Source organism: Gracilinanus agilis, chromosome 4, assembly GCF_016433145.1.
Source record: "Gracilinanus agilis isolate LMUSP501 chromosome 4, AgileGrace, whole genome shotgun sequence".
Lineage (NCBI taxonomy): Eukaryota > Metazoa > Chordata > Mammalia > Didelphimorphia > Didelphidae > Gracilinanus > Gracilinanus agilis.
The window spans coordinates 244,867,840-244,891,259 of NC_058133.1; the positions used below are offsets into that span (position 1 = coordinate 244,867,840).

A 23,420-nucleotide genomic window follows, 5' to 3' on the forward strand; every position below is an offset into this window, starting at 1 on the left:
GTAAGCCTTTCTTTGTATCCTAAGAGCTTAGCACAGAGCCTGGTGCATAACAAATGTGCTTAATAAACATTTATTGACTCTGACTTTGAAATATGCTTTTTAATCATATCAAGGCATTTCTGATGATTACTGTAATTTTACTTAACCATTAGTTTTCTTTTTCAGTTAAGTAGTGTCTTGTAGCTATTGAAAAACAAAAGGATTTATACTAATGTGAATCTGAAGCAATTTTGTGGATGATAGTTAAAACTAAGCTTCTGACAAGGTTATGGAAAAGTCTACTGGCTTTATATCATCAGCTGCCCAGGAATAGTCATCATTCTTTGCTGGGAAAAAATATTAATTACATTTAAAGCGCACAATTGTTGACCAGCTAGGCTCTCTTCTGTGTTCTAAAGGAAGTCACCAAATCAGTGAACCATTCCTTCTGGGTGTAGCTGAGAAATCCCTAACCTAGGTTCTTCCCTCTGTTTCCATTTCTCTAAATTCTTTTACTCAGTTACCTGGGCTTCCATTCAGACATTCTAGAAGTCTAGCTTCACCTCATGTGATTGCTATTCACAATTTCTTAATTTCCCTCCTGTGCCTGTCCCCAGAAGCATTTCCTCCAAATACCGACCTCACAAATTACATAATTTCTTGAGTTTGCAGATACTTTAGAGCAGGGGTCGGCAACCTTTTTGGCCGTGAGAGCCAAAAACGCCACATTTTTTAAAATGTAATTTTGTGAGAGCCGTACAGTGCTCACAGTGTGCGCTCCTGTAACAGCACCTGAAAAAAAATTGACTTTATGGCTTCTGCAGAAAGAGCCATATGTTGCCGACCCCTGCTTTAGAGTGTATCTAGTTCAACCTATACCAGAACAGGAAATCTTTCTACAAAATCTCTTTAGAGTTGTAGTCTTTTGTTTGAAAATCTGTGGGGGCAAGCAGCCCAAACTTCTGTAAGCAGCCTATTTCATTTTTAGACTGGTCTTATCAGGAAGTTTTCCTCTTATTTTGAGGTGATAATCTATTTCTATGCAACTTCTACCTATGTTATATATGCAACAACCTTTTAAATATAGTATTTGGAAATAACTATCATGGTCCCTCTTAAATCATCTCTAGGTTAAATATCCCTAGTTCCATTAATCTCTGTATGGTATAATCTTCAGACTCCTCAGATTCTTGGTTATTCCCTTCTGAAGGCATTATAGTTTGTCAAAACCTCATTTAAAATGGTGGATGGAACTGAACACTAAAATTCCCAGTGTGATCACCCCTATCAAAAACACACTAACTTTTCACTGCTTTTTTTTTTTTTTAAACCCATACCTTTTTAGAATCAATACTGTGATTTGGGTCTCTGGCAGAAGAGTGGTAAGGGCAAGGCAATGAGGGTTAAATGACTTTCCCAGGGTCACAGCAAAGGAAGTATCTGAAGCTAGATTTGGACCCAGGACCAAGTCTTATTTCCAGGCCTGGCTCTCTAACCAGTGAGCCCTCTAGTTGCTCCCTACCCATAGCTTTTATAATCAGACAGTTAAAGATTGGCTACATCTGTGGTGTCAAGAACAAATTTTGTAGTTTTTCAAGAGTGAGATTAAGTAAGGAGGTAGTATCAAGTCATCTTCCTTTCTCTCTTCCCCAAACCAAACACTTCTGTGTGGGGAGTCGACCTAACAGTGGTCTCCCAAGCACTAAGGGTGAAGACTGAGAATATCCTTTTGAAATGTCAGTGTCAATGCTTAGAGGAGGAGGGTTGTCATCCCTTAATTACCAAGCAGATTTTCAGAGTTAAATCTAGTCCAGAGGTGTTTTAATATGGGGCCTTCTGGCCACAAGCTCCAGCAAAGCAAAACTCTTGAATGCAGCAGAACCAGATTAAACTGTAATTAGTAATGTTTTACAAAATAAAAATACGATTATTGCATATAATGTTAATTTGTGATTGTCAAAGTCAATATGAACCTGCAGTAAATTATTTCAGTTTGGTACCACCAATCTGGTCCAATTAATCACTGAATAGGAATTTCCCAACATCCCTGAAAAGTGATGGTCATCCAGTTAACCTCTATTGGAAGACCCCACCAGGGGTGGCCATTCTTCTGGAAAGTTCTCATTTCTGGGAGGTCTTTCCTTTAGATCTAGATAAAATTCTTCTTTGCATTTTCTACTCATTCACTGCTTCTAGTTCTGTGTTGTCCTTCCTCTACTGTCTTCTCAAAGTTCAATATCCTGAGTTCCTTTAATCAGTGGTCATATGAAATGGGTCTGGATCTCCTCAATGTGCTGATCACTCTTCTCCAGTAGTAGGTAAGAGAACAGAATAGACTCCAAAAGATTCTAGGAGGAAATTTGAGTAGGATGGGGCTCCCCAAATAAATTTTATACAATTCACAATTTTACCTAAGCCACTTAAGCCAAAAATCTTTACTGCAAATTTTAGACTCTTTGAATATAAGATAAAGTCTAAACTGGAGGACAAGGTCTTAAATTCTATGTATTCCATCAGTGAAGAATATAGTAGTATGGATGGAAAGTGGTTTCTGCACAGTAGTATCCTGATTGTAAAGTTGTTACCAAAGTCACATGTACCTACCTCGCATGGGGTTTCATTATAAATATGGGTATAAATGAATATAAATATTCAGTATAAATAGGCCTCTAGCCTAGGACCAAGCTACAGGTTGGATGAGAAAGGGATGCTTTGGCTTATGAGACTGGTCATTTCAGAGCTATGGGTTCCTGTTCTTAATCCAGCTGTGGTTTTAACAAACTGCCTCACTGCAGTTGATCCTGAACCTCAAGGGGGCCAAGCACAGAAGAGGAAACAGTCATTCAAAGGAATTTCTAGCAATAAAAAGAGTGCTTACTCTATTGTATTATGAGCAGTGGGTAGAAAGATTTTTTCTTTTTTAAGTGGTAAGTTTTCTATGATTGGTAATAACTATAAACTAAAATTTTTTTGACTTCTTCAAATTCCCCATATTGATTATGGTTTTTATTGTGCTGTTGTCAGTAAAGAATATATTTAATTTTCTTCATTTGTTTCTGCAAAGGTGCCATGTGTAGTTGAGAAATATTTCCTTTCTATTCCTATTCAGACCAGAGGTCCATCACATTTGATTTTTCTACTTCTTTTCAGGTCCTTTTTGTTTATCTTTTTGTCAGACATATCTAGGGTGGAAAGGGACACACTGAGGTCCTCAACTATTAACAGGTTGTTTTTTTTTTGTCTTCTTCACCTTATAGTCCAATTATTCTTTCCTTCAAATAGTTGAGCTATTTTTGTGCATATATATCAGTATTAACATTATTTATGATGCTTTCAAGCATAATGTAATTGCCCTGCTTATCTCTTTTGCTTTTTACTTTTACTGCCTTTTTATTGCTGCCTTGTGTAAGACTCCTATTTCTAATTTTTTGAGTTCACTTAAGGCATAATAAATTCTCCTCCATCCTTTCATGGTAATAGCTTTTTACACAAGATCCAGTATCATATCTTCACTCCTGAATGTCTCTCATTTCAGATTTTGTTCTAGCAATAAGATTTTTCAATTATACCCACAGGATCCCTCCCAACCCTGTCTCCCTTCCCTTAGCCCTGCTTTCATGTGGTAATGAGTGGCTTTGGCCGTGTTTAAGAATCTCCACTGGATTAGTAGTGGGTAAGCCTTCCATGTAAGATGAATCACTTCCATGGCAAAAGTATTAAGATTGAGCTGCTATTGCTGCATCTAGATCTTGCAATAGCTGCTGTAGCTTTTGCATGGTGGGATGGATATTTTCTTCCAGCCATTCTTCTATTGCATCTGGGTAGAAAATTCTCTCAAGTGCTGCTTGCAGCTCCTGGATGACAGCATTCCACCTGGTTAGGAGACTGAAGGGGAATGGAAAAGGTTGACCATGAATCTGACATGGGAGTCCTCATTAAAAAAAAACGAGAGTACAGAAGATAGTCTTAAAGGAAAGTTAAGAAAGAGTGAGGAGCACCTTGAGTTATTAGTGTCTAGTATAGTGAAAGAAAAAATATTGAATTTATCTAAAGAGACTTATCTTGTTTATAAGTTTAAATTTTGGCTCAAAAATTTTTTTGGGGCTCAAAACCACTTTTAGCATCAGGGATTCAAAGACTAATTATTTCAGGAAAATTGACAAACCAGCTGCACTGGCCCTGTCAAGGGAATTGGCACCACTACCTTATGGCATCAGGCCGGATGTACTGGATCATGACAGGGTGAATCATCTTCCTTTTGCGGTGGTAAGGGCTGAACCAGCCTGTCACATACCTGTAAATGCATTGGGGTTGTACTCAACAGTAAACAAGTACATGCAACTCTAGTATTTCTTATTTTCCAATGGTTTTTCCCAGAGCATTTACTTTATAAAACCTCTTACAAGATTGAACAATCTGGCCAAGGTTGCTTCATGCATTATGTTTTGTTTCCCAACTAGCCTGGGGACAGTGAAAGAGGAAAACATATTTCATTTCTTTGGAATTATTCTAAATTCAATTCTTGTTTATTAATAACTGACCTGTTCCTTTCTAGCAGTTCATCCACAGAGAGCCTCAGGTGAAAGCTGACCTGAGTGACCAGGGCTAAGACATCACTGCCAGGGAAGGTCCCAGAGCTTTCTCTAGTCAAAGAGAAAGTCTTCATCAATTTCAGAACTAGCAAGACTCTTATGAGATAATAGAAAGTAGGAGTGAGATTATTAGGAATTGGTGGTTTTACCTCATAAAGCTGTTGATTTCCAAATTTGATATCCCTAGGTACTTTTCCACTATTTTTTTAACATTTTCAGTGTAACCTCCTGAAATATAAATATTTTTTTAGTAAAGAGAAGAGAAAGAAAAAGGCGAGGGAGAAGCTCTTATACAAGGGTATTCAGAGAAAGCTCCTGTTTTGGAGGAACTTAATCCCATTTAATGGCCTGGTTGGGAAAGCTGTGTACCCCTTGCTCAGGATTGGAGATGTGAAAGACGGCTTTGGGAGAGTTTATTGAGGCAACTTGCTAATCTGGTAATTCTCCAAGGCTGTGTTTATTACCCTTTATGAAAACTATCTTGATATTTCAGGCCCTTTTCTCAAGACCTATTTCCTATAAGGGGAATTTGTTTTAACTTCTTGGACTACAAGCTCCCCAAAGGTGAACTTAAGGTCACAGGCTTACTGACAAGATCCAGTCTGGTGACATGTATTGAGCCTGGTGATTAAATTCAACTAGTATAAGGTTTGGTGAGATTTTTCTTTCTCTTTGAAAGGCAGCACAATCCCTTAGCACTTAGGAAATGGTCCCACAATCTTTTTTTTTTTTTTTTTTAATAGGCAATGGGGGTCAAGTGACTTGCCCAGGGTCACACAGCTGGGAAGTGGTCTGAGGCCAGATTTGAACCTAGGACCTCCTATCTCTAGGCCTAGCTCTCAATCCACTGAGCTACCCAGCTGCCCCCAGTCCCACAATCTTAATCCAAAATCAGGTGGAATTTCTGATTTAGAGTAACCTTCTTTGGGAGATTTCAGGGTAATGGGTTGGCTATATTTTTCTTGTGTGAAGAGGGAAGGTCAAGGTATGTGTGGGAAGTACTCCAGTATGGCAAAATGACTGCACACACACTGATCCTCTATATTCCTGGGAGGAAAAAAATACTGAAAAATGGATCCTAGCAAAATGCTGGGGAACATGGGAGAATTAGCCAGCTTGTATTTCAGTCAAAAGAGGAAAGTTATACACTGTACCATGTTTGAGTGCCTGCAGACAGACTGCTAGAGATGGGATTCCCACAGGGAGAAGTTCACAGAGAACAGAGAAATGGTCATACCTAGAATCCACAAAAGGAAGAAACATTTATTTTTAATATTGAAGGGAATTACATGAATGAATCTTTACCCTTCTGCCCAGGATAGTCAGTAACTTTAGTAGTATTCCCACATTAACACCTCAGACTTTCTTGTCCTTTTGATTTTTCTGATTTGCTCACCCATTATAATTCCTAGTCTGGGGTTATTTGCACCCCCTCACCCAATTCGTCTCTGATCTTTTTCTGAGGCTTCAGATTGTTGTTGGAGAAAGTCAACGGGCCCATTACACATTCATGTCTCCTTCAGCTGGAGTCTTTTTTTATTTCTAACTTCCTGATTACCTGATAAATGCCCCAAAGCAGCTGCTTCAATCCTTTCCTAGTCAGTCTTCCCTCTCAGTAGATAATTCACCTCTTATTTTACTAAGACAATCAAACCAGAACTCCTGCCATCTTAATCTTTTTCTCAAAATATTTCTTTATTACTCACTCTTCCCTTCCTTCCCTCCTCTCAGATAGGTGTGGTCTTCCTTCTTAAATTTAAACTACTCCATTGATCCTTTTCTCCTTCCTTAGAATAGTTGCACTGTTAATTATTCTGTGTGCTATCCTTACATTCTGTGTCTTCATTAGCTTCCTGCTTACTAATCAATATCTTCAGATTTCCTCTATCTTGAAAAAAAAAATGATTTCACAGTGCATCCTTTCTCAAGTTCTGAAAGTTCCGATCTTTGCTGCCTGCTACATTTTCTAAATATTCCTCAGTCTCCTACAATCTGGCTTCCATGGCTTCTCTCTACTCATAACTGCTTGTGGCTTTTCAAGTCTTTTACTTAACCTCTTTAAGGCATAGATGCTGCTCACTTCTGTAAGAGTGAAAATTATAAGATTGGCTGTACATTAATAATTTTATTAATCAAAAGTAATAGGGGAAAAAGATAGAAAAAATAGGAGAGAGATATAAAGGATACTTATCTTATTACTCCATTTAGCTTGCTATTCTGTGGCCACCATTAGGGCTCCCTAGCCATGCTCACAAGGAAGTCCAGTCAGCAACAAACACGTAAGAGAAGAGACCGAAATCACCTCTTGCCTCAGTTTATCACACCTTTTCTCCACCTACTAACTCTCACACCTCATGACTGGGGCCAAATATGCTTTCTATTTTGATTGGGCTGCCCCATGGGCAGTCCAGGGGACATCACTTACTCCCTGTCTCATGATCTCTTGACTCTACTGCTGCCTTTTTCCAGCTGCTATTCTATCCTTATGACTCAATTCACCCAATGATTTCCTTGCATAATCTCTGCTTCTGGGTAACATTCACTCAGGCTCAGGCCAGTAGTTGTACTCAGAAGGGGGGAAGGTAAATTTCCTTCTCACACTTCTCTCCCTTTGGAACTGCTTTCTGTCTGAGACAATTCACTCTCTTGGTTCTTTTAATTCTGTTACTTTTTTTGGGGGGGGTCTTCCTTTCCTTCTTGAAGCTCAATTGTGCAAACTCAAGATTTATTTACTACTTTTCCCTCTACATTTTATCTTTCAAAGAGCTTATCCCTTCCTACTGCTTTAGCTATTATTTCTATTAGCATCTACATCTCCAGCTTTGATCTCTACCCTGATTTCCAGCCCCATATATCCAATGATCTGCCAGTTATTTGTACTAGAAAGATTAAGCATAGTCTTATCCCCAGCATACTAAAATGTCACCTGAAATTCAATGTGTCTCCTCACTAAGTTAAGATGCGATTTCATTCTTCTGTTTCTATATGTGATACTAGGATTCTTCAAGTTATCTAAATCTTGAAATGTTGCACTCGCTAGATGTGTCTCCCTTCTGATGATAAAGACTTCCCTGGCCACCTTCACTCATTTCCTTTCTGATCCCTCCTCAGTCTCCTTTGCTGGATCTTCATCCAGGATATGCTTATTAGCCATGGATGTCACAAAGAATTCTATCCTGGCTCTCTAGGCACACGTGGAGAGCCTAGCCCTGAGTCCCTTTAGCTTTCTAATAACAAATTGTGGCAAACTCTGTGCTGGGATGATGGTGGACATGCCCATAGAGAAGGCTCTGAGTGCCTCCTCTGGCATGTGTGCCACAGTTTTACCAACACAGCTCTATTCTATAGGAGGGCACCAGCACTTCCCAGTCCCCACAGGGAAGCAGTTTTGGTGTCAAACTCAACTCCTCTATCTCTCAGCCACCATAAATAATTTGTTCCCAAGACCTTTGCAATATCTCTTTCATAAGAAAACAAACCTAAGGTCAAATCCAGCCTCAGGCAATTATTAGCTGTGTGACCCCGGGAAAGTCACATTCTCTACCTTCAGTTTCTGTAACTTATTATAAGGAGATAATAATAATACTTCTCTCAAAGAGTGAATTAGATCAAATGTGATATTTGTAAAGAGCACTTAGCACAGTTCCTGTGAATATAGATACTACATAAATGCTTATTCCCTTCCTTATTCTGATAATGCCACTAACTGTGGCCCATATCTTCCTAAATCTTGACTACTGCAATAATGAACTGTCTGGCCTATTTGCCACAAGTCTATCCTCCATTTAGCTATCAAAGTGAGGCCCAATAATATCATTCCCTTGTTGTGTAAATTCCAGTGGCTCACTACCATTTCTAGGATTAAGTGTAAAATCCCGTTTGGTGTTCAAAGTCTTTCATAACTCCACTCTAACTACCCCCCTATGCCCCTGTCTCTAGCTTTTTTTTTTTTTAACCCTTACCTTTTGTCTTAGAATCAATACTATGTAGTGGTTCTAAGGCAGAAGAGCAATAAGAGCTAGGCAACTGGAGTTAAGTGACTTGCCCAGGGTCACCCAGCTAGGAAGTATCAGAGGTCAGATATAAACCTAGGTTCTCCCTACTCCAGGCTTGGCTCCCTCTCCACTGAGCCATCTACCTGCCCTTATTTCTAGTCTTCTTACAACTTAAATGTCAAATGCAGTGATGTGGATGGAGCACTGGACTTGGAGTCAGGAAGACCTGAGTTCAAATATGATCTAAGACACTGGCTATATGACTCTGGACAAGTCATTTTAATCTCTGTTTGCACCAACTTTCTCAATTGTAAAAATGCAGATAATAATAGAATCTACCTCACAGGGGTGTTGTGAGATCAAATGAGATAATATTTAAAAAGTGCTTTTATACATCATCTGGCATACAGGTACTATGTAAATGTTTATTCCACTCCTTCTCTCCTTCCCCTTCCCCTAAGCCCCTCAATGCTCTCTGATCCAGGGACACTGGCCTCCTTGCTATTCCTTGAATAAGACACTCCATCTTTTGGCTTTGAACATTTTGCTCTGTGCTTGGAATGCTCTCCCTCTTATCTCTTCCTCCTGACTTCCTTCAATTCCCAATTCAAAAATGAATAACTTTTCTGTTGTTTATTTCCTATTTTTATTGTTTGTAGCTTCTTTGTATGTAGTTGTGTGTGCAGTTATTTGCATATTGTCTTCCCCTATTAGACTGTGAACTCCTCAAAAGCAGGGACTGAATTTTGCCTTCATTTGTAGCCTGAATGCTCTTAGCACATATGCCTGGCACATAGGCCCTTAATAAATGTTTACTGACTCAAAGCCATCTTTGACTCCTCCTCCATCTTTCACATGATTAGCAATTTCTTTACATTTTTTCTTGTGTTTCATTTCCTTTCGATTCCCATATGCAATTACTATAGTTTGGGTCCTTAATGGACTTTGGACTATTGCTATTGCCTCTGAACCAGTTTTTCTGTTTCTTTCTCTACTTTTTATGAACTAACCTGAACACTATTATAAGATTCCTAAATTGCTACTCTTTATTGTGTTTTGTCCTTAAAAGACTTCAATTGCTCTCCATTGACTACAGAAATAAGGTACAAACTCTTCAGTCTGGCATTCAATCTGGTCCCAGCCAGTCTTTCCAATCTTAATTTCTATTATATGAAACATTCACTCTAGCCAGACTCATTTCAACCTTGACCCTTGAGTGTGTGTATGCGCGCATGTGTATGTGTGTGTATATATACATATATACACACATATATATATATATATTTTTTCTCTTTACCTCCATACCAGTAGTCATATTGTTCTCTCATGTCATTTCCACTGACTTCTGTCTTCCTACCTATCTTTCAATTCAAGATTATCTTTTTAAGGAGTCTTCCCCAACAGTGATTGATCACTATTGCACTATCACTATCTCTCTCTTCTCTCTCTTCTCTCTCCTCTTCTCTCTCTTCTCTCTCCCCACCCCCCTCTGCCACTTCACTGAACTCCTATAGCATCTTCTGTCTGTACCACTATGCCACACTTGGTGTTAAACTACCTTGAATTATTACTTATTTTCAAGTATAATAATAATACTTAATATTCATGTAGGTTATCATAAGTCTGCAAAGCGCTTTATGTATGTTAACTCACAGAATCCTCAAAACAACCCTGAAACATAGTTACTATTCTTAACCCCATTTTACAAATGAGGAAAGTGGGGCTGAGAGAAATCAAGAGGCTAGCCCAGGACCACAAAGCAAGCAAGTGCCTGAGGCTGGATTTAAACTCAAGTCTTTCTGACTCCAAGTCTAGATTTCTAATATGCTCTTATTGACTCATGTCCTTACTTCCTCTCTAGATTATAAGTGCCTTTGGGAAAGGAACTGTTGTTCCTCTGTATGCTCCATTCTTTGCTGATTAAGTAACCATTTGGATGCCTGATTTTCTCCTCCCTGTTAGATGATATTTTTTTTAAAAAACCCTTACCTTTTGTCTTGGAATCGATACTGTGCATTACACAAGACAGAAGAGTGGTAAGGGCTAGGCAGTGGGGGTTAAGTGATTTGCCCAGGGTTACACAGTAGGAAGTGTTTGAGGCCAGATTTGAATCCAGGACCTTCCATTTCTAGGCTTGGCACTCAATCCACTGAGCCACCTACCTGCCCCTTACTTTTTCTTTTTGACTGTATAGAATCAAATAATGCTTCATGGAGTCATCAGTACATAGAAGTAGAAGCAGAGCTAGTAACTAGGGTAGGGTGACTGGAGTTTTGTTCAGATGATGGAGACAGCACTTTAGAAGGTAGAAACTTTAGAAGGTAGAAATAACTGAGCATAGTACCCATTTAGCAAGAAAAGTTAATTAAGATACAAATACCAGTTGTCTACCTCTCTGCCTCAGTTTTATTTTGTTTCTTTCTCTGGTTGTGGCCTCCTAAACAGTGACCTCAGAATGCTCTGAGATCTCTGCCCATAGTGGCTAGAGTCCTAGGATCCTTAGATACCAAGGTTTGAATTCTTTCCCTAAGTTTCAGAATTTCTAGCTATGGCTCTGGATGGAAGTGACTTTATGGATTAACTAATTCAACTCTCTTATCTTAGAGTTGAAGAAACAGGTCTGGAAAAATCATGTGCCTGGAGGCACTGGGATTAGAATCTAGGTCTCTTCTCTCTTTACTGCAGTACAGGTGAAAATTGTTCCATGTGATATTATTCTGGAGTCTCACTTCTGCCATGCCTTCAGTGACAGTTTTCTGTTTGCCTCTTTTTGGATTTTCCCCCAGGTTGTAGACTTTGTAGAGAGGATGTTATTCCTTTAACAAAAGTATGCAAATTAAATGAGTATAGGTCTTCAGGGTTTAAGGAAATCTGGCATCTAAAGCTTTTATTTAGAATTAACATGTGATCCAACCCACTATTCTGTTTCGTACAGTTCCATATTTCTATTAGGAACTGGTGATGGATTAATGGAGTTAAAGATTTACAGTGTTTGACAACTTTCCCAACTCTACCCATATGCTAGTTATCTTTCATTAGCCTTTGAAGAGACCAGGATAGAGACTAGACCTGTGATTTCTTGGGTATAGGGAACTCCTTGATGAGATGCTCCTTCCACCAGTGCAAGCTGGCACTTTTTCTTTATCTTAGGGAGGCTTTGAGGACTGAGAAGTCATGTGACTTGCTCAGGGTCACAATGCCAAATTGTGCTTAAAGCAGGACTTGAATTTCAGTTTTCTGGTTTCCCCATTACACCATGCTGCCTCTCTAGCATTTGGCTGATAAAATAAGATCATTTTAGGCTTTCCTGAAAATAAATGTGATCAGCAAGTTCCATTTCTCTTTAAACCCTGCTTTGTATAGATCTTTCCTCTTGTGTTCTTAAGACTTATTTATTTTTAGGAATTAAAAATGACTTTTTATTTCTCCAACGCAATCTGCTTGAATAGGATTTTGAGGGCAATACAGTTCCAGTCTTAAAAAGAAAGAAATGAACTAAGGTAATTATTTTAATTCACAACCAAGGTGAACACTGCCATCTGGTGTTCCTGAGGAGGAAATTTAGGTATTGTCTCAATCATCAGGTTCCTGAAGAAAATGGGATCTGGACAATGTTGAGTTTTTAAAGAATGAGGTCTTAAAAAGACAACAAAAAAAAACCCACTAGGAAAATGGAACTTTTCTTTTGTGATGATATGAGTTTAAAAAAAATCTCAGTTATTTCAAAAACACTGCTATGCTAGAATTCTCTTTCAGCTTGGCCTGTAGGCAATTAAACTTCTTGATTTGCCTCTGGAAGAGAATGGAGGAGCAGTGTATAGAAAAGTCACAAAAGTGAACAGGTATGAAGTGGGGGAATAGTGGTGAGCTTTTAAGATATGATTTTCTTGCCTATCTTAGAATATATAGTTTTTATTTATAGTTTCATATTGTGACTTGCTAATGGTTAGATTCTCCTCTTGTTGAAAGTTCTCAGACAAAATCTTAGAGCTGGAAGAGCCCACAAATCACTGTTGGCAATTTATACATGAATAATAATTCCCTCTACAATGTATCTAACAAGTGGTCATCTGGCCTTTGTATGAAGATCTCCAGGGATAAAGAATTTACTATATCTCAAGACAGACTTTTCTACTCTTAGACCTCAGCCAATGAAAACCATATCTAACTTGGTAGAAAAGTAGAATGAAACTTGATTATCTATGAATTTAATGAAATCAAACCATTTCCTTCAAAAATGTTTGTGTATGAGAGCAAAATACCATTCAGTTATTGTTTTGAGATTTCTATAAAGAAAAACATCCATCTACAATAGACTTGTGACTGTATTATTGATTATAACCTCCCCATTTCATATGGAGACAGGCTTAGCTCTGTGTGTGTGTGTGTGTCCATGGCAAGTATGGCTGTCATTTAAAGAAACAATTAAATTCAACTTAATCAAAATGCCATCCCACCAGCTTTGTGAATGTAGAATGGGCAGAATAATTTTCATTTGTCTACCAAATAAATGTGAAGACTGAGAATTAAGAGCAAGCAAAAAGTTTCAGGTTCAATAATTGGTTGTAATTCATTGAAAAGGAGTAATGTTATTTGAATATTTGAATAAACAGAGATATTTCATATACTAAAAAAGATCTATCTTCCTAAACCCTGAATCAATTACCCACTTATAAAAGCAAGACAGAGATAGGCTGGAATAAGGCTAACTTTGGAGACAGGAATACCTAGGTTTAAATCTTTGGCACATCTCAGCTGAGTAATGGCAAATCCTTTCCAGTGATGGGTAAACTACGGCCCCGCGGGCCAGATGCGGCACCTTGAAATGTTCTATCTGGTGCTTGACATTATTCCTAATCTGATGAATACAATGAGTAGGGTACAATACAATGAAACTTCAGAAGAATTGCCTTAAAAACAGACTGACAGATGAGCATTTCCTTTCCTTTGGCCCCCTCTTTAAAAAGTTTGCCCATCATTGCTTTAGACTATAAATTACTGATGAATTGTCACTCTATATTGGTAGAGGGAGTTTTCATACCAAGAGTTCCTACACTGATAAAATCATAGGTTGTGATAAAAAAAGAAGATATAAAAGCTGAGCTGGAGGATACTGTCCATTTAGCATTTGTTGCAAAGAAACCTAAATATCCCATATTTATAGGATTCAGCATCCGCAAGACATCTTATCCAGGATAAAGAAGGCAGGGGGGCAGGTGGGTAGCTCAGTGGATTGAGAGCCAGGCCTAGAGATGGAGGTCCTAGGTTCAAATCTGGTCTCAGACACTTCCCAGTTGTGTGACCCTGAGCAAGTCACTTGACCCCCACTGCCTAGCCCTTACCACTCTTCTGCCTTGGAACTAATACACGGTATTGATTCTAAGATGGAAGATAAGGGTTTTTAAAAAAAATTTTTAAAAATTAAAAAAAGGATAAAGAAGGCAGTTTTTATTTCTAGGGCAACTAAAGTCTAATTTCTTTAGATACCTTCAATTTCTACTTTACTGAAGAACATCTACATGTATATGCTATTTGAATATCAGGCTGAATGACTGAAATAATTCAGATAGGGTTCCCTTTTATAGTTGCTTTACCTTTGCCAACCAGTTAGAACGATTCCTTGCAGCATCTCAGTAGGTCCACTTTCTGCCACTTTCAACCACTGGATGTTATTTTTGAGATGATGGCCAATAATGGTCAAAGACTGATTCACCCCGGTAGCACCTTTAAAAGCACTGGCAACCCATAGTTTAGGGAAACCACACTTCCTATACTTATCCATGAGGAGAACTAGAAACAAAAAGAAAAAAGGGATTCAATTTCCTAGCTCCCATGGAGGATCAGTGGGGGAGTCTATGCTAATGAACACTAGCTTTTTCTAATGTTTTTAAATATTCAGCATTGTTCTCCTTTAGCACTGAGCTATGATTAACCAAGCTAATTGGGTGTTCAGCCTTCACAATATCCTCACAACAATATATCTGACAAGTGATCATCCAATCTTTCCTTGAAGACTCTCCAATGAGATTCACTGTCCATGGTAGCCTATTCCACTTTTGAATAGCACTAATTGTTAGGAATTTTTTCCTTATATCAAACCCAAGTTTGCAACTTCCATCCACTGTTAATTCTGCCAAAAAGTACAGAACTGAGGTTGTATAATTAATAAGGAGAGTTCTACCTCATTAAAGAGATCAATCATCAGGGAGGGAAAGAAATTGGTTTGCTCATACATGAGAGAAATAATTACACGAACACACATAAACTCTATACCCCCACATGACAAATTCTGTGAAGGGATAAATTAAAAAAGATATCTAGATGTGAGATCCTTAGCCTAACATACCCTTTCCATATACATCCATATCCTCAATGTAGTCCCAGATCATTGGCTCCACCAACTGTGCTATTCCAGAATCTGGAAAAAAACAATGTAACAAGGAGAATTTATGGTCTGAGATGTAGTCATAATTGATGTTTCTATTAAAAATTGAATTTGGGGGCTTTAAAAACCTTTTTAAAAAATGAAAAATAAAAATAAGGGGCAGCTAGGTGGTTCAGTGCATAGAGCAGGAGGCTTGGAGTTGGGAGATCCTGGGTTCAAATCTGACCTTAGACATTTCCTAGTTGTGTGATCCTGGACAAGTCACTTAATCTCAATTGTCTAGCCTTTATTGCTCTTCTACCTTGGATCTCATTATCTTAGATACTCAGTACCAATTCTAAGACAGAAGGTAAGGGTTTAACCAAAAAAAAGAGGAAAAAAGGAAGATATGGAAGATAGGATGAAGTATTTAAAATGGAAGGAACTTTAGAAAACATAAGATCTTAATTTTAGATTTCTGTCTTGTCTTTATTTCTTATAATGAGGCATAAACCAGGTTCCTTCAGCAAATTAAATTTGTTCATTTAAATTAATCAAATCAACTCATTGAATAATTGACTGTTATGTCAAGTACTGTGCTGCTCTGACGTATAAAATATAGAAGTGGGATAGTTCTGTACTCAAGTTCACTATATTCTACCTAGAAAGGATGCCACATGTTCATATAAAATATATAAAAAATTAATTCAAGGAGAGAGTCCTTCCCAGGGGAATCAGGACTTGAGCTAAGCTTAACAGGGAAGTAGGCAGAGGTGAATTTTCCAATTTTAGAAAGGAAGGAGACAAGCATTTATTAAATGCCTATTATGTATTAGGTACTGTACTAAGTGATTTATTTTTATTTTTAAAAAATCCTTACCCTTTGTCTTAGAATCAATACTGTATATTGGTTCCAAGACCAAAGGATGATTAAGGGCTAGGCAATGTGGGTTAAGTGACTTGCCCAGAATCACACAGCTAGGAAGAGTCTGAAGCCAGATTTGAACCCAGGATCTCTTGTCTCTGGGCTTGGCTCTCAATCCACTGAGCCATCTAGCTGTCCCCTGCAAAGTAATTTATAAATGTTTTTTCATATATCTTCACAATAACCTGGATTTTAGTACTAAAACAAAATGGTTTTAATATGAATTCTTTGATGGCTAATAAAGACTTCCTTTTTTTCCAAATGCTTTCCCATATTTACATTCAAAGGATTTCACTCCAGTCTGAATTGTTTGCCCAATCACAGTCCCTCTGTCACTCTAGATTTCCCAAATTACTTTTTAAAGGCTTCTTCTCTCTACTATGACTTCTTTCATGCTTTGCCAAATGTCCTCTGTGACTGGAGGTCTTTCCACAAGTCATTTACTACATTCATAATCTTTTTCTCTAGTAGGAATTTTCTGATGTCCAGTCATAATGAATCTTCTACCAAAAAATATTCCATATCCACTGTGCTCATAAACTCTTCTATAGACTGATTTGTTGTGTGAATTATAACTCAAAGGCTTCCTGAATAATGAACTAAAGATTAACCCCCTACTAAAACTTCTCTCAAATGAATTACATTGATATACATTCATTTTGTTTAAAGTTCTTCTGTGAATGATTATTACTTGTCTGCATCATGTCTCCTGGTTACATGTTGTCTTTCTAAACTGAGATCATATTCCACAACTTCCAGTTTGGAATGCCAGAGTCTAGGCCTGTGAAGCTTCTTCTGGGATGATGTTCTCATGCAATGCCTGGCATCTCACTTGAGTTTTTGACTTCACATAGTATTTTTGTTCAGGAAATCATCACAAGTGCCTCTTGTCTGGCATCCATAGGACTTCTCTTCTCTCTAACAGGAAGACCTCATATCGTTTGGAAGTAACAAGTCCCTCCCTTCCACTTCTAGATCTCTTGATCTCCTTTCTTGATTTCTTGGGCATTGAAACTTTAAAAAAACCTCTCAGTATGATTAATGAAGTTCTAGGCCATGTTATGGTAATAGTTCTGATGCTGCCTTAATGCAATTTAAGAAAATGAACTAGAACCATCCCAAGTAGTGGACAACTCTAGTAAATATTCCCATTACTACACCCTGCCCCTCACAAGGTACCAAAGGTGTTTAAGAGGGGCTTCTATCACTTAAAATAGCTTTAGGGTTTTTACTGGACAATCTTAATCTTGGGGATAAGAAAAACCTAGCATAGGCAACACTAGAAAAGAAAAACTAAACTAAAAGACAATAAGCAAAGTAACAGTCTCTTGAAGGAGTAACAAAAATATGTGAGAATGAAGAGCTGAAGGACTAGATCACAGATCTAAACAATTTTGTCCATATAGTAGATGCCAAATTTTCACAGTTCACAGTGAGCCTTCCTGATATAGGTGACAATGAGCAGAAGCTGCATCAGGAACATTAGAGGTAGAATGAAAATAAGGAAGCCTCCTGCAGCTGACATAGCTTTCTTGAACCTATACTATCAGCCTGGCCTGGTCAGCTTTGGCCTGCTATATGCTATTTTGCTTTTTTTGTTTAAAACCCAAAGCTTCTTTTTAGAGCTTTTTAAAAATGTAGGGTCCTTGGGCACTAAGATATCAGACTTGGGGGGGGGGGAACCTTTAACAGCTTTTCATTCTATAAGGAGGGTCTGCTTCTTCTTAGAGACTTGGCTATAAGTCTTTCCCTTTCTTAAGCATTCTCAAACCAGAAGCCAAGCTTTATGTGCCATAAACAATACCAGATACCTATTTCCCAAAGGTTTAACTCTCTTTTTCTAATCTCAACAGGCTGCTAAAGGCAGTATCTCTATCAGAAGCCTCCATCTGATTTGGGGTTAGAAATTTCTTGAAGTTGCCTGTTTAATGTTCACTTATTACCCTATCAACATCAATTTGGAGGCTACTCTTCTATCAAAATGCCAGAGATGCTGAGTGATATAGTCAACTTTTAAAACAATCTTTACAAAAAATCTAAGAATTTATGTAAAGCAGGGGAAAATGCCTATTATATGGGATTAGCTGCCAATTTAGTTAAAGAATTAAGACTATTCATATGACTATGCTACATTAGGAACACGAAGAGGCAAAAACAGTGTATGTTCTTATGGAATTTGTAATCTTAATAGGGAGAGAGGGAATATAATGGAGACATAAGTAAATATAATATGACAAATAATATGATAAAGACAAAGCACTATTAGAAAATTTTAAGAGGGAAAGGCTCCATGGAGGAAGTAAAAATGGACCTTGAAAAAACAAAATGATGTTAATAGACAGAGATGTAGAAGGAATTAGTGGGAGAGCCTGTAAGAATTCAGAGGTATTGGAAAAATAGGCTGTGAATGGAAGTAAGAAGTCCAGTTTAGTTGAAATATAGAACATTAAGAAGCATAGTAGAAATGAAGCTCAAAAGACAGATTGGGGCCAAGGTTATATCTATTTGTATATACTTTTAAGATTTGCAAGGTGCTTTACGAACAATCGGTGGAAGCTTTTAAGCAGGGAAGAGTATGGTCAAATTATTTTGGCAACTATAAGTAGTATGGTCTAGAAAGGGAAGAGATTGGTTTATAGGATCAACTGGATACTTTTTATGTATAAGTGAAGTGTTTCCCCTCTATGACTGGGTACTGGGAAGTTATCAATACTTTCTATTCCTAGAAGACTCCTCCAACAATCACTGTATTAATTACTTCAGGGATTCTCATGGCTAATCCTTATAGTTGCAGTTCCCAAACTATGCACCATTGTACCCTGCAGTGCCACAGGGAACTCATGAAGGCACTGTGGAATATTATAAATTTGAGGGAAACAAAGCAATACTCTCAACATCTTTTGAACACTTCATGAAGTACCAGTTCAAGGCAGATCATAGTTTTAACATTAGATTGTGCTGCCTTCTTTTCAATGATGTTCTTCAATGTTTGATATGTGTTTTTGTTTAATTGTACTTTCAGTTATACCAGTCACTTCTCATACTTCTTGTTTGCAATATCATATCTTTTTGCAAAGCTAAGTTTTTGATAGTTGCTATGACAAAAAGCAACTATGGCAAGAAAATCAATGTGAAATAGGAAATGAGAGTGGTAGTATCTAATCTGATCCCAAGGTTTGAGAAGTTGTATCATACCCAAGATGCACACATCCCATTAATAAGTAAAATGGCTGTCTTAAACAGTTATTTAAGAATGAAATAAAAAAAATTATTTTTTCCTTTCAATTTATAACATTTCCCCCCAGATAGCTATGAAGTTGTGAGGACATAAATACTTCTTAAATTGTTTGGACTTAGCTTAATGAATGGAATTGTTAGTGATTATTTTTGTCCTATAGGCACCATAAAAAATTACTGTGATACCGATGGCACTGAGAACTGAGAAAGTTTGGCAACTTTTGCATTACAGTCCTTACTATTTCTGGTGCTGAGGTGGTGCTAGTTAATGGTTTTTTTTACAGATGGGTTCCCTCTTATATTGGAAACCCAACTTCTTCAGATTTCTAATGCTCCCAAGGGCAGCAACCTCTAATGGTTCTTCAATTAATAGTTATCACTTTTATATTCCTGCAAAAGCATTAAAAAATCCCTTTGGGTAGATAATTTCAAATTTTGTTTTTTTATGCATAAGAAAACATTTCCCTAGATACTTTGGTGCAAATAAACAAGGAACTAAGAGGCTTTAGCATTTACCATTACATCTGTGATTTAAGAGTAAATAAAACTTGCTTTAGCTTCTTTTGGTTTTGTTGTTCAGTTTTGATTGCATTATGGAGGAACTCTTAACATGGAAAATTGTCTCCACTTATGTGGATTAATAACCAATTTGTAGTATAATGTAGCTGTGTGACCCTAGGCAGATCACTTTATCCCTCTGTCTTTTAGTTTTCTCATCTGCTAAAAGGGGAATAAGAATAACTCGCAGTTGTTGAAAGATTACCTCAAATGAAATAATCTACACAAAGCACTTTACAGAGCCTTAGCAAGCTATATAAATATGAGCTATTATTATTCATTAATAAATGTAAAAAAAATTAATGAGGTCCATTCTCATGAATATAGCTTAGGTAAACCTGTTAGTTTCCCTGGATGGAATGTTGACCATGGCATGCGCCATGTGCCAGGTGCCAACTGGCAGTTGAGCTGAGACTATAAAAACTGCTGGAAACCCAACTCTGGGTTCGGTTTTTCCCCTGATTTCACCCTGGCCACTCATCTACCCCTTCCCTTGGGCCCAGGTGGTGGGAGTGGAAAGGGTTGAGGGAGGAGGATTGTGGGTAGGAAATTAAAATAGCTTAGATCTTAGGACCTTCTTTAAGAGCAACTCAACAATATCTATTTTCATTAACAACTAATTAGCTAGTTGATCAAATCAATTTCTTAACCAGAGACCATTTAGCTCTGGCCGAGGGCAGCTAGCCCTTGGCCTACCAAGACCTTCTTAGGACCCTTTTGCCAGCATCACCCAGCGAAACCATAGCAACACATAGCAACACCAAACCCTCTTAACTTGCCTTGCTCCTCCCCAGATACTAATAAATCCCTTAGCCTTTAACCAGAGAATCTTGTGGTTATTTCTTTACTACCAAGGCTAAGGAGGATAGGGAAGAAGAGAGAATTCAGAGCAGTTAAGGCTGAATCATAATCCCATTGCTGGGACAGGAAGCTCAAACATTCCACTTCCTGCCAGTCTGCCATCATCCAATAAGAGGCAGTTACCTCAGCAGGAAGGGGCCAGCTGCCTGACATCTTAAAGGAGTCTAGCAGCTAGCAGTGAAGGTCCACTGGTCACTTAGCTTTCAAGGTTTGGATTTGAACCTAAAGCAAGTTCATTCCCAGCTGAGTTTGCTCAAGCTTCTTAACATCCAACTCCAACCTCCTGCTAGACTTGTTAAGGGCTCAAGGCCCCTTGTGACCATTTCTCTCCCTCATAACAGTAGCCTATGGTCTTAGTGAGATGCCTGACTGCATAGAGGAACAATTATTTTTCCATGATTACATGGATACTAGTATGTGTCAAAGGCAGGACTTCAACCTTCCTGGCTCCAACATCAGATTTTTATCCACTATGTCATCCTGCCTCTCAATTACTTTGTATTCTTGAACATACTCTAAATAGAAATAATCTCAGTGTTGATTATCTGAGAAACTAATAAAATATTGTGTCATTAAGAGTGAAAATGAATATCTATATTCTGAAGTTGCACAATACCTGTGAGACATTCTTCACTAATGCCTCTAAGCATATCATCCCATACAATGGGCTTCACAGTGGGGTGGTGGATAAGCACATGCCTGGCAACTGCTTTCATCTGGGTCAGACACAGTTTTACCATATTGTTCTGTTCTTGCTGTAACCACTGTTTAGACAGCTCCCCTTCACCAAGATAATATACCTGTATAGGAAGGAAAAAGAAAGAGGTAGACTCTGGTTCATAGTCTCATTCTCATATGAAAGTAGGCCAAATAATTCAGAAAGATCATAAAACTTAAGATTTAAATAGGATTTGAGGTCATCCACAACAGTTCTTACCTCAGAAATATCTAAGTTGTTGTTTTAAAACCCTTACTTTCTGTCCTAGTAACAACTCTAGGACAAAAGACTAGGCAAATGGGGTTAAGTGACTTGTCTAGGGTCATACAGCTAGAAAGTATCTGAGGCCAAGTTTGAACCCAGGTCCTTCTAACTCCAGGCCTGGCTCTCTATACACTGTGCCACCTAACTGCCTGCACCTAAGTTTTGATGGTGGACCATGTGATCAAATATTCATGAGAATGGACCTCATTAATTTTTTTTACATTTATTAATGAATAATAATAGCTCATATTTATATAGCTTGCTAAGGCTCTGTAAAGTGCTTTGTGTAGATTATTTCATTTGAGGTAATCTTTCAACAACTGCGAGTTATTCTTATTCCCCTTTTAACAGATGAGAAAACTAAAAGACAGAGGGATAAAGTGATCTGCCTAGGGTCACACAGCTAATGAGTCTTCCACAGGATTCAAACACTCGTCTCCCTCAAAGTCTAGCACTTGGCCTATATCATGCTCCTAAACAGATCCAACCCTACTAAGAATATATTACATGATCAATGTATATTTAAGGAAATCATATTAAAAGGTTTTTTGCCATACATTTTTCACAAGTTGAATTTCAGGGTCAAGTGGGCTACATATTGGATGGAATAAATCCTTGGTGTATATATCCTAATGCATGCTCTGGAGATACAATGGGATGTGCTTAGTGAGAAAATTTCTAAAGGTGGCAGGTTGAGAGGGTACAACTCCAGGGCCCCTGAAAGATCAAATGGGGCAAACATGATTGAGAAGAGAAAGCAAGGGCTAGTGTCATATTGGGTGGTGGTGGACACTCTCTTCATCATGGATTCTGCAATAATTCCATAGGCTAGAAAAGGTTTTGCTTGTGTTATATTCAAACTCTGAGAACTGTTAGTCTCACCTTGATTGACAGGTAAAGACAGTTGGAGACTTCGGAATGTTCCCAGAGGCCTTGAGGACAGGGCAAAGGCAGTTGGCCTGAGCCATCTGGGAGGGGTCTTTTGGTCTTTGGGCTTTTGATTTGGTCCTTGGCCTTTGACCATCGATCTTTGAGCTTGGGTCTTGGAGCATTGATCTGTGGATCCCTGACCGTGGGTCATTGGTTCTCCCTGAAACTCCCTAGATATTTAGGCATTTGAATCATCATTAGCTATTTAGGTATCTGGGCCCAGGTGGTGAATGGGAGGAAGGGAAGTGAAGAAGAAGAGGGAGGTAAGGGTGGATATTTCCTGAAGGCTGTTGAGGCTGACATATCACAAAATGATAATAAGGAAGCTGAGAGAAATCACAATATCTGTACCACCAGAGCAGATTGCCCTCTCTGTTTTGGCAATGGCCAAGCTGAACCAGAGGAGTGTGAAAAACAATAGCTCCAGCTTTACTGAAACAAAAGCCTACAGTCCTGAGGGATTATTGATCATAGATATTAGTGTGACAGGGTCTCCTATCCCCAATCTGTTCCTGATTATTCCTTTCCCTATTTAAGATCAATAGATAAAGTTTCATTAAGTACCTTCCTGGGTGGTCATTATATCACGACCCTTAGGGAGGGAGCAATGCAGTCAGATGAAAACGTGATCCAAGGCTAATTAGAGCCCAATATTAATAATTAATCCAACCCCAGGTTGGACCTGAAAGGGTTACCCATCCACCAGACCATTAAGGGTCCTGCCTGGGCACTGTTATTTAGAATAGGGGAATTATAACATCCAGTAAGGGTGACTGGATTGGTGTTTTCCCAGTCACCAGCTACCTAGGGGAATACAAAGACACAGCTTCCCTAACCAATATCTTCTAGAAGCATAGTAGTATCAGAGTCCTATTTTCTTTTTTTTTTTTTTATTTTTTTTTATTTTTTTTTATTTTTTTTTATTTTTTAGCATTTATTAATAATCATTTTTAACATGATTACATGTTTCATGCTCCTATTTTCCCCTTCACCCCCC

The 23,420-nt window shown here is 38.2% G+C and overlaps 1 protein-coding gene across 1 annotated transcript in view; it reads right to left on the reverse strand.

The window, feature by feature from the left end:
• Window positions 1-1,769: 1,769 nt before the first annotated feature.
• Window positions 1,770-23,420, reverse strand: part of HEXD (hexosaminidase D) — a 47,660-nt gene continuing 26,009 nt past the window's right edge. The window contains exons 6-13 of the mRNA XM_044671827.1: window positions 21,128-21,311; window positions 14,913-14,984; window positions 14,161-14,356; window positions 5,726-5,808; window positions 4,721-4,799; window positions 4,521-4,622; window positions 4,184-4,273; window positions 1,770-3,864 (exon numbers count right to left, since the gene is read on the reverse strand). Of these exons, the coding sequence (XP_044527762.1) occupies window positions 3,696-3,864; window positions 4,184-4,273; window positions 4,521-4,622; window positions 4,721-4,799; window positions 5,726-5,808; window positions 14,161-14,356; window positions 14,913-14,984; window positions 21,128-21,311 (975 nt within the window). The 3' untranslated portion in view covers window positions 1,770-3,695. The remainder of the gene's footprint in view (window positions 3,865-4,183; window positions 4,274-4,520; window positions 4,623-4,720; window positions 4,800-5,725; window positions 5,809-14,160; window positions 14,357-14,912; window positions 14,985-21,127; window positions 21,312-23,420) is intronic.